The following is a 12,706-nucleotide window of genomic DNA, read 5'->3' on the forward strand; positions in this document are numbered from 1 at the left end:
CCAGTTCTCAAATTAGGTAACTGATGGTAATTATGACCAGCTTTGAACTGACGTACAGAAGTACTTCAGTACTCAGAGTGGGTCATGTCTGTACCGAGAAGCTGTCATGTATGTGACAGCTTCCAGCACAGGGCTCTATCCCTGACCTGATTTAGCTGTCGACCGGGAGCTAAATGTAAACAAATGGGGTTGGGGATATTGGTGATGTCATTATCCAAATAAGGCAATGTACATATTTGGGAAATTGTCTGTCACTGGGAGGGCGAAGCCTTATGATGAACTGAGAGACTAGTTCCCCATTGGGCCCATATTGCTATTAATTGACAGCATACAGCAGTGGGTGTATTTCAGACCAATAGCAGAATTCAAATCCGCCCACTGCTGTGTGCTGTCAATAAAAAACAAAACAGACCTGCTGGGGAAACTAGTCTCTTGATTTCCCATCAGGCTTCGCCAACCCTTAGTGCAAAATTCCTCAGTGCAGGCACCAACAGATTCATGTTTGACAGGTACATGAATTGGGCACAAGCAGAAACACTTTTGGTTCTGCACCCCAATATAATTCTAAATGGTGTCTACGCATACAGGAAGCTCAGGCAATATTGCAGACTTTATGCTGTTAACTCCTGGAAGATCAAATAAATTAGCTACTTTGCAGTGCAAAAACCTGGCTACACATGCACAGAAGATCACAGGCGCTAGTACCAAGTCTACCCAAGCTTGGAATATATTGTAGAAAATATGATGTCTACACACAGTGAATATGGTGAATGATGGGATTTTTAGTTATGATAGAGAACATATAACAAGATCAGAAACAAGTGTTGACATCATTTCTTCTGCAGCGTTATGTGCCCAGAAATGCAAGGCTGTGCCTGAGCCATCAGCTATGAACCGTCTGCCTGGAGTTCTTTTTTATACACACATTTAATTTGTGCATTACCTGACTCGTTCTCTGGGGTCTCCAAAAGATTCTCGCAGGCGTGAAAAATCTGGGTAGAAGTTGGGAGATGGGGATATAACTTCTAGAAGGCCTGACTGGATTTCATTTGGGAATCTAGTTGATAAACCAAAAAAAATAAATAAATACATACATATATATGGTTGCTATTTTTATTTTGTTTATTTTTTTACATGTATTTAAAAAGCAACAACAATTTACACAGTAATTTACATACAAATTGTAAATTCACACGAGTCACCCCCCTCAAAAACTGACAGTCTGAGGTCCCAATTTCACATGCATACAGGTGTATATAAAAAAATTGGAATATCAAAAAGTTAATTTATTTCAGTAATTCAATTCAAAAAGTGAAACTCATATTATATAGATTACACACAGATATATTTCAAGACTTACTTTTAATTTTGATGATTATGGCTTACAGCTAGTGAAAACAATACTTGGTCGGGGGGTCCTTTTGCATGAATTACTGCATCAACGTGGCGTGGCATGCAGGCGATCAGCCTGTGGCACTGCTGAGGTGTTATGGAAGCCCAGGTTGCTTTGATAGCCGCCTTCAGCTCGTCTGCATTGTTGGGTCTGGTGTCTCTCACCTTCCTCTTGACAATACCCCACCGATTCTCTATGGGGTTTAGGTCAGGCAAGTTTGCTGGCCAATCAAGCACAGTGATACCATGATCATTAAACAAGGTATTGGTACTTTTAGCAGTGTGGGTAGGTTCCAAGTCCTGCTGGAAAATGAAATCTAAAGCTGGTCAGCAGCATGAAGTGCTCTAGAATTTCCTTGACTGACTTTGGACTTGAAAAAACACAGTGGACCAACACCAGCAGATGACATGGCTCCCTAAACATCAGTGACTGTGGAAACTTCACACTGGACCTCATGCAACTTGGATTCTGTACCTCTCCACTCTTCCTCCAGACTCTGGGACCTTGATTTCCAAATGAAATGCAAAACGTACCTTCATCGAAAAAGAGGACTTTGGACCACTAAGCAACAGTCCAGTCCTCTACCTTAGCCCAGGTAAGATGCTCCTGACGTTGTCTCTGGTTCAGGATTGCCTTGACACAAAGAATGCGATAGTTGTAGCCCATGTCCTGGATATGTCTGTGTGTGGTGGCTCTTGAAGCACTGCACCAGCCGTAGTCCACTCATTGTGAATCTCCTCCAAATTCGTAAATGGCCTTTGCTTCACAATCCTCTCAAGGCTGCGGTTATCCCTGTTGCTTGTGCACTTTTTTCTACCACACTTCTTCCTTACACCCAACTCTCCATTAATATGCTTGGATACAGCACTCTGTGAACAGCCTGCTTCGTTAGCAATTACCTTTTGTGACTTGTGGAGGTTGTCAATGACTGTCTTTTGAACAACTTTTAAGTCAGCAGTCTTCCCCATGATTATGCAATCTACTGAACCATACGGAGAGACCATTTAAAGGCTCAGGAAATCTTTACATGTGTTTTGAGTTAATTAGCTGATTAGAGTGTGACACCATGAGTCTAAAATATTGAACTTTTCCCTAATATTCTCATTTTCTGATACTGCATTTTGGGTTTTCACTAGCTGTAAGCCATAATCATCAAAATTAAAAGAAAGAAATGCTTGAAATGTATCACTCGGTGTGTAACGGATCTATAGAATATATACGAGTTTCACTTTTTTAATTGAATTACTGAAATAAATTAACTTTTTGATGATATTCAAATTTTTTGAGATGCACCTGTACACACACTTACTAGTGCCAATTTAAACATGAGCCAATCAACCTACCAGCATGTCTTTGGAGTGTGAAAGTAATCAGATTACAATTTTTTTTATACTATTCTACATGATAAAAACATTTAACATTAAAATTAACCTATTGTAGATCATGATTATCCATCCAAAAAATTTACATATACTAACAAGCAGTATAAGCATTTTAAAACAAGCCCTCATTTAACTCTGTACCCATAAGCATTGTGAAGAAATGCAAGTTCCCAGCACAGGCACTGCAATCTTAGTTCTTTCTCTATTAGGGCTCATTCACAGGGATGTAATATGTGCTGCATACAGCATATAGTTTTGTACATGGTTGTATATTAGTTTATAGGCCCATTCACAAAGCTGCATATAGTAGCGGAAAAGTTCTACTTTGTACAGCAGCATAAAAGGGAGAAAAAAAATAAAGGACACCGCTACTTCTGGGGCCTAAATTTTGGCTGCATTTCCCAATGTACGCATGTAAACATTTGTGATCACATTTACAGTGCATTCAGAAAGTATTCAGATCCCCTTCACTTTTTTAAAAATTTAAAGCCTGATACTACAGTTGCTTAAATCCATTTTTTCCCATTAATCTACACTCAGTACCCCTTAATGACAAAGTGAAAACAGAATTTTAAAAATGTTTGTGAATTTATTAAAAAGAAAAAAATTGAAATATTACATGAACAGTATCTCACAACAGTGAGTATGCCCCTCACATGTGCCAATGCTGAAGAAAAGACACTTTGCTACAATGTAAAGTAGTGAGTGTACAGCTTGTATAACAGTGTAAATTTGCGGTCCCCTCAAAATAACTCAACACATAGCCAATAATGTTTTAATCGCTGGCAACAAAAGCGAGTACACCCCTAAGTGAAAATGTCCAAATTGGGCCCATTTAGCCATTTTCCTTCACCGGTCTCATGTGACTCATTAGTGTTACAAGGTCTCAGGTATAAATGGGAAGCAGGTGTGTTAAATTTGGTGTTATCGCTCTCACTCTCTCATACTGGTCACTGAAAAGTTCAACATGGCACCTCATGGCAAAGAACTCACTGGGGATCTGAAAAAAAGAATTGTTGCACTAGGCTATAAACAGATTGCCAAGACCCTGAAACTGAGTTGCAGCACGGTGGCCAAAACCATACAGCGGTTTAACACTCATAACAGTCCTTGCCATGGTCAACCAAAGAAGTTGAGTGCACGTGCTCAGCGTCATATCCAGAGGTTGTCTTTGGGAAATAGACGTATGCGTGCTGCCAGCATTGCTGCAGAGGTTGAAAGGGTGGGGGGGTCAGCCTGTCAGTGCTCAGACCATATGCCACACACTGCATCAAATTGGTCTGCATGGTTGTCAACCCAGAAGGAAGCCTCTTCTAAAGATGATGCACAAGAAAGCCTGCAAAGAGTTTGCTGAAGACAAGCAGACTAAGGACATGGATTACTGGAACCATGTTCTGTGGTCAGATGAGACCAAGATAAGATAAACTTATTTGGTTCAGATAGTGTCAAGCTTGTGTGGCGGCAACCAGGTGAGGAGTACAAAGACAAGTGTGTCTTGCCTACAGTCAAGCATGGTGGTGGGACTGTCATGGTGGTGGGACTGTCATGGTCTGGGGCCGCATGAGTGCTGCCGGCACTGGGGAGCTGCAGTTCATTGAGGGAACCATGAATGCCAATATGCACTGTGACATACTGAAGCAGAGCATGATCTCCTCCCTTCAGAGACTGGGCCGCAGGGCAGTATTCCAACCTGATAACGACCCCAAACACACCTCCAAGACGACCACTGCCTTGCTAAAGAAGCTGAAGGTAAAGCTGATGAACTGGCCAAGCATGTCTCCAGACCTAAACTCTATTGAGCATCTGTGGGGCATCCTCAAATGGAATTTGAAGGAGAGCAAGGTCTCTAACATCCACCAGCTCCGTGATGTCATCATGGAGGAGTGGAAGAGGACTCCAGTAGCAACCTGTGAAGCTTTGGTGAACTCCATACCCAAAAGGGTTAAGGCACTGCTGGAAAATAATGGTGGTCACACAAAATATTGACACTTTGGGCCCAATTTGGACATTTTCACTTAGGGGTGTACTCTCTTGTTGCCAGCGGTCTACACATCAATGGCTGTGTGTTGAGTTATTTTGAGGGGACAGAAAATTTACACTGTTATATAAGCTGTACACTGACTACTTTACATTGTAGGAAAGTGTCATATAAAAAGATATAATAAAATATTCACAAAAATGTGAGGGGTGTACTCACTTTTGTGACATACTGTATGTGTGTATATTACAGAGCACAAAAATATAACATTTGTCAACACCCTTAACATGGGGATTGGCGGCAGTAAGCCCTCTGCCAACAGTCCCCCTGTTATGCTTTATGCTTCAGCACTGATCCAAGATACACCACTGTTCACTCTTTTGAAGTCTTAGTATTTTTTTTCTTATCATTTGATTTTTGGCTTGTTCATTTTGGAATTTTTGCATACATAGTTCATTCATATTTTTGCAAATACATTACAGTTTACTGGGTGAAGTGGTGGTGGTTATTGGTAATATCAAATTTTACATTTTTATACCATACATATTATTTTGTATGTGTTTAGTGAATTATAATACACCCCTTATGTATATTGTTTACTGAGCGAGGTAGGTGTCATCCAGGGCTCTATTTGAGTTCTCTGATGGATGATAACACTATACAGGAACTTGTGTTTTAATACTGTTTTTCTGGGTGGAGGCCAGGAGTTGTATGTATTTAATCTGCTGGTTGTATCTTTGGGGTGTTGTACATTTGTACAGTGTTATGTCATTTATAAAAAGGTTATTTTTCTATTACACAGTCTTTGTGGTGTAGACATCTGTTTCTGGGGGTATTGTTTTTCGTGTGTGTTTTGTATTTTGTTGTGGCTCCACTTGTCTGAACACCTGGTGGTGCTGCTTTGTTTCTTGAATATAATGCACACACACTATAGGACGGATTTACTAACACAGGATCAAAACTTGTATTTATCAAATATTATTTTCCCCCTTGCAAAGGTGAAACTTAGGTCTATGGGTAACAAGTCCACATGTTGCTTTGTTTTTCATTAATCTGCTACTATTCTGGTAAGTGGTTGTGGATTTGTTGATGATCTGTCTTCATATACTGATTCAACAAATAAACTGCTGTAATGTTAAATTGCCTTCCTGACCTTAAAACAAATAGTGTTAAAGAAAACTACAAAATCAACTCAAACGGGAAAGCCTTCATAATTTTAGGGCAATAGTAACTGTGGGTCAGTGTAAAGTATTCTCTGACTGATGGCTCTTCCATCCAAACAGAAATAAAAGAAAAATCAATGTGTTGGGAACAAAGCACACTCTTGGATAACTTCTGGTAATTTTAGCAGCCAGCTCTACACAATGAATCCATTACAAGAAGCCCATTATACTCTGATAACTATCCATTATGTGGTGTATTGGCAGGAACTGCCGGTCAAATCACATGCTGCAGTCTCAGTTCAGTAAGAGGGGCCTGAGGCAGAAGGGGAGTTACTTCTCCACTTATGTCCCATTTTTAAGAGGTCAGTCATGCTTCTCATTATACAGCTGCGGATTTAATCTTAATTGGATAGCATTAAAAGGAATGCCTGATACTGACCTGATGTGGCAATGTGTATCTTATACCAATTCTGACTATCTTTCTAGAAATGTAATAGTTTTAGCAGACATGTGAAAACTATTACAATAAGAATTAAAACATTTAAAAAGTATTCAGTCATGCAACTTTTGTATATAAACTAATCACAAAACATGACCTAGTTGTAGTTTTCAAAATACTTTGATGACAACCGTTCCAGAGATCCCTATGCATACTTATGTAGAAAAAGATAAAATATTTGAAGTTGTGCTTGGTCACTCAACCGCTTAAAGGCAATCGCTTTACAGGACTGAAACAAGAAAAAAAATTAAACTCCCATGATGCAAAGGCAGCTTTTACTACTCTGTTTTTGTGTGATGTGTTTTCAGTTGATACTTCGTTACTTTAGCCGCAGTAGCTTGATATTTTTTTGCATAACCACTTTGTCAATATTTGCTTTTTTTTTTTGTGAAATAATACACTCTAATGTTGATTTTTTAATTAAAAGCTACCTGTCGTCTTTTCTTTTCTAAATGAGGTCTGGTAAAAGAGCATCAGTACTGAGCATGAAGTCAGTACAAGATTTTCTGTCTTTTTCTGTTAAAGGATAGATTCACTTTTTCTCTTTCCAGTGATTTTTATTTACATTTTCCAGACAAGTGTACATCAAAGAAATATATCAACATTCCATAAACATATATCTTGGTACGATGGGTATTGCTGGAGAATCACATCACATATCAAAAAATTAGAATATCATCAAAAAGGTAATTTATTTCAGTATTTTCAGTATATTTCAGTATTTTCAATTCAAAAAGTGAAACGCATTTCTTTCATATAGATGCTTTAAATACAGGGTGATATATTTAAAGCATTTCTTTCTTTTAATTTTGATGATTATGGCCTATAGCTAGTAAAAACACAAAATTAAGTATCTCATAAAAATGAAATATTACATAAGATAAAAAAAAATTCTTAACACATAAATGTTGGGTTACTCAAAAGTAAGTCCATGTACAGTCAAGTATGCACTCAATACTTAGTCAGGGCTCCTTTTGCATGAATTACTGCATCAATATGGCATGGAGGCGATCAGCCTGTGGCACTGCTGAGGTGTTATGGAAGCCCAGGTTGCTTTGATAGCAGCCTTCAGCCCGTCTGCATTGTTGGGTCTGGTGTCTCTCATCTTCTTGACAATACCCCACAGATTCTCTATGGGGTTTAGGCCAGGTGAGTTTGCTGGCCAATCAAGCACAGTGATACCATGATCATTAAACCAGGTATTGGTACTTTTGGCAGTGTGGGCAGGTGCCAAATCCTGCTGGAAAATGAAATCAGATCTACATAAAGCTGGTCAGCAGAGGGAAGCATGAAGTGCTCTTGAATTTCCTGGTAGAGGGCTGTGTTGACTTTGATAAAACACAGCGGACCAACACACCAGCAGATGACATGGCTCCCCAATTTTGGGTTTTCACTAACTGTAAGCCATAATCATCACAATTAAAAGAAAGAAATGCTTGAAATATATCACTCTGTGTGTAATGCATCTATATAAAATATACGAGTTTCACATTTTGAATTGAATTACTGAAATAAATTAACTTTTTGATGATTATCTAATTTTTTGAGCTACACCCGTAGATGTCTTTCATTACTCACACCTGATGAAACATTTCTGTTAATAAACCACATCAAGATAAGCAATGAAATAATGACCTGTAACACAATGTTTTGTTTTCCCCATCGCTCCTCCGAGATCAATATTAGGGGGAGGGGGAAACCATGTCAACATGGCCATGAGGCCCACATCCACATTCCCTTTCATTATGGAATCAGTGGAGGTGAGAAATCTAAACAGTATGTTAAGAGTAACGGTCAGGTTCTACGTCTTCCCCTTCAACAACTTATTTACTACTAAACATCTCCTATTGCCAATCTCCCTGATAGATCAGGGGTGGAAAGTAAAGAGGTAACCAAAAGAGAGGGAAAGGAAAAAGAAGAAGAAAAAAAAAAGGTGGAGAGAAAAGTGCACTCCATAAGACCAAACATAATCGATCACTAGTGCTTCATAAGGGATCAGACAAGTATTTAATCCAGGGTTCCCAGATTTTATCAAATGTGGCCCCTTTGTCAAGTAATATTGCCGTGAGGCGTTCATTAACCATGATCCATCACAACTTAGTTTTCACCAAGTCGAAGGGGATTATGGATGACCTCCAGGACCTGGCTATTCCGATCCTGGCTGCCGTGAAGATAAATGCTATGAGTTTTATTTGACTGCCTTGGTATCCCATCAGCTAGGCTTCTCGGTAATGCTTGCTGCACCTGGGTTAGTGAGTAAAGTTAGGAATGCGAATCCAAAATCATTTGACTTTTGAACATGACCACCATGTGTGTAGCACTGTACCTTCCATGCCAAAGTCCCGAAAGCAAGAGGAGGTAGCCCCTGGAACACGCACAGCCACTCTCACTGGTACCGATAAGTTCACTTTAAAAAATAAATAAATGCACATTTTTTTTGCAGTTAAAAAAATGTGCATTTGCAATTTTATTTTTTAGGATCCTGGAAAGCATTGCATCACTGATCAGCAGATCGCTGATGTCATGCGGGTCTCCTGCAGACGGTCAGTGTGAGCTGTCTGCCCATACATCATACGGCCAGGCAGTTTCAGACTGACAGGAAGACTCAATGAACTACCACTGCGCCATGGTAGTGAATTGAGAACTACAAGCTGACAGCCACAAAGGATGTTTGGACATGTAGTTAATTCACAGGACTCTGAATATATGATGCAGCGGGGTGGAACATGTAACATGTTACCAAAGGTAAACTTATCCTTTAAATTATTACATTTTATTGTTGGTTACTTGATGAAATGCTGCTTGTTGACTGCCTGTGCAATAATACACTGTAATAATACACAGATGGCTCGGTTCTCTCACCTCTCTGAGCGGAGAGCTGCTGACTGTCAATCAGCAGCTCTCCTGCTCTGCTCTTCCACTCTCACTGGAGCACTGAGCTATGGAGGGGGTGGAGCGGCCTTCTCAGCGGCTCGCTGAGAGGCTGAGACTGCCATCAGTCCAGGTACCTGGCGCATCCAGACTTCGGAAGTCAGGATGACACGGTGCCTGGACTGATCCTGGTGACGTCAGCAGAGAGCGGACTTCAGACAGCTCATTGCTGAAAACGGGTCACAGGAGTGCACTTCTTTGACCCAGAGGAGAAGCCCAGCCAAATGAGCTCAGGCTGGACTTCTCCTTTAACGTTTATTTTTTTTAAAAGTTGCCTGGTGTCCCTTCTTTATAAAATACAGCCCAGCAAAAGAGCTGAAATACTGAATTGAGCCAGTACAATATTCTGCTGGCTTTTTTGGGGGAGAAAAAATACATTGTAATATTGATTTTTTTTTGTTTTGTTTTTTATTAAAAGCTGTCTGGCGTCTTTCCCTTTTGAAATGCTGCCTAGTACAAAAATGTTTAAGTACTGTTAACTGAGTCTGCATATTATTTTGCTTGTATTTTTTCACTGATATAATACACTCTACTCTTGATTTTTTATTAAATGCTGCTTGATGTCTCACTTTTTCAAACTGGTCTACTAAAATTGCTTAAATACCGGTATGGAGTCAGTACGATATTTTGATGACTGCAATGTAGGTGTCTTCATTTAGTGTGTTGGGGTGACAGTCAGAATGAATCGCATCAAACGCAGTACATGTGTTGCACTAACGCACGTTACTGTGAAGCTGCCCTTAAACCCCTGACTCTTGCTGAAGTGTCTGATTCAACTAATGTAAATAGAACTTATACAAGGAGTAATATGTAACTATTTCTTAAAGCTGGTTTAAGTATTCGGCATTGTATTGCATAGTTACATTGGCTAACTATGATCAATATACTGTAAGCCTGCATATCTAATACCTGAACTATCCCTGCGGAAGCTGAAAATTACTGTAGTTGTCATCAATACTACAGTTATAGCAACAACCTTTCAGGTGCAGTGCAGCTGCCCTTCTGCATAGTTGCATGCTCCGACACTGCCCCCATTTACATAAAACATTTTTTTTCAGTTAATTGATTGGACAAGGTGGGTGGTAACATCAGGATCTCATCTTCATCCAATCAGAGAATGCAAGGTATTCATTGAAAAAAAAACACAAGGTGTTCCGTGAATGGCAACAATAAAAGTTTTAGATCTTAACTTCAGCTACTAAGTATGTTTTTTATATTACCAAATATTAAGATTCTTGCCTAAACCCAATCTTGACAAGTCCTTTTAAACGCACTTACAAGGATGTGCTTTGATACACACCAGAGCAGTGTTAATGTCTTCAATTGAGGTAGCTTTTGTACGTTGTATTGATAGACATGCAATTCTGTAGGTAAAGTGGAAAAAGACTGTTTATTCCTGGTGGCTGTGTTCATGGGACAAAGAGCATGTCTACATGAAGGTAGCTACTTGAGATAAAGGATAACAACTTCTGCTGTTTTCTCTGCACAAAAAACGCAGGAAAGTCTCATGAAGATTAAATGTATAGGTCATGGGATAAAAGGTGAAAGTATTACAGGAATAAAATACTAATGTACAGTACATTTTCATTAAAGACTGGTTAGATTCTAACCGGTAATGGGCATCCTGAATGTACCAAATTGATTGATCGATCAATCAACTTGGGTATAACCAGCCTGCTGGATTCTCTTGTGATTATCACTAGCGGCTGCTAAACCCGCTAGCAATAATCACTGTCCCCCCGTCTGCCCACAATTCCCTTTGCCGGGAGAAGACAATTGCTGACTTCCCTGTCAGCACTGTCTGTGTTGATGGGGGGAAATGTGGTTGCAGGAAAGAATTCTCACTGTGTATGACCAGTCTTACATGCCAACTCCCTACTACTTGATATCATCTCTCTGCTCCCTGCCGCACCTCCGACATCGAGGCTGACAGAACACCGGCTGTGAGGACGGAAGAGCAGTGATGCGGATGGCAGAGAGAGATGATGTCATCTCTGCTTGCCCGCCCATTCGTTTCTTCCATCCACCCAGCTCTCATATGCCGGCCGCTTGGTTGTCTCATGCCGCCTGCCTGGCTCTTTCATACAGCCCACCCAGGTGTCTCATGGCAGCCGCCCGCGGCCCGGCTGCAGAAAGGCCGAGGCCCAGTGGTTGATGACCCTTGCTGTACAGGATATCACTTGGCTCTGTCAGGATCGCAAGCAGGGGGAAAACAAGAAACATCTGTTTCTCAACCTCACATAGAAGCAATGAGCCTGGAAAGCACTCAGCTCTTAGCACTTCCAAGTTCAGAGGTGTCACTCCTTAAGTGCAATCACATAGCATACCTCCATACAGCACCAGATTCTACAGGACTGTCCTAAGATTTTAACAAAATCCCAGCATCCTGTGGATCCAGGCTGTGTTCTGCTACCGGTTCGGTAATGGAACACTCATTCTTGTACCCAGTTTAGGCACCTTTGCTAAGTAACCCCCTTCCTCCGCAGAAGATCAGTGTCCATCCTCTCCCTCTGCACAGCACTAGTGGCCATCCTCTTCCTCTGCACAGCACTAGTGCCTCCTCCCTCTTCACAAACAGTACCCCTTTTCCCTAAAAAGCACTTGGTTCCGCCTTTCCACCAGGCCCTCCTTTGAAAACACATGTTTAGACGTGAATGGAGCCTCAGAGTATATAAAGTATCAAATCTTCCAGTAACAAAAAAGCATCTCAGGCTATTGTTGGGCAGAGTGAGTCCAGAGTGAGTGCCTCTTCTGTCTTCACCTTGAATGTCATGCATTTGAATTGCTTTTCACAGGAAGTCATCACATTTATGCGGACTATGTTTATGAGTCTTATAGATATTGAGGACTTTTCTTCCCTTTTTTAGATGTTTTTCATTATTGGTTGGACTTTAGCGTCCCTATATTGAACTCTTAGCGCTACACATATTTTTGTTTTATTGTTATTTGCTTATATCCTATTGGCCGTGTTAGCTGCTGACTTCACCTTTTTGGGCAGCGCAGAATTATTGATATTCTATTGTTGGGCAGAGTGTTTGAATACTTATGAGTCTGTATGGTTAGCCGACAGGACCATGTTTCAAGGGCCTGGGGATATTTATTTTGGTCAGTTGCCTCCATCGCATAGATCTCATTCAGGATTTGTGACCATTCAGCCAGGGCAGGTGGATGGATTGATTTCCATTGTATAAAGATAGCCACTAGACTATATTTAAACATATTCTTTTAGGTCAAGTCCAAAATCCAGGCATACCCACTTCCAATTAAGGGTGTGCTTTGCACGCTGCATGTTTTCTGCTTTCCAGATTTTCCCTCCTTCACAACTATTATGCCCCGTACACACGGTCGGACATTGATCGG

General features: G+C 40.5%; 1 protein-coding gene across 1 annotated transcript in view; it reads right to left on the bottom strand.

The window, feature by feature from the left end:
- Nucleotides 1-12,706, bottom strand: part of MGAT4B (alpha-1,3-mannosyl-glycoprotein 4-beta-N-acetylglucosaminyltransferase B) — a 992,488-nt gene that overhangs the window by 492,888 nt on the left and 486,894 nt on the right. The window contains exon 6 of the mRNA XM_073621056.1: nt 944-1,057. Within this exon, the coding sequence (XP_073477157.1) occupies nt 944-1,057 (114 nt within the window). The remainder of the gene's footprint in view (nt 1-943; nt 1,058-12,706) is intronic.

This window comes from Aquarana catesbeiana, linkage group LG03 (genome assembly GCF_042186555.1).
Source record: "Aquarana catesbeiana isolate 2022-GZ linkage group LG03, ASM4218655v1, whole genome shotgun sequence".
Classification (NCBI taxonomy): Eukaryota; Metazoa; Chordata; class Amphibia; order Anura; family Ranidae; genus Aquarana; species Aquarana catesbeiana.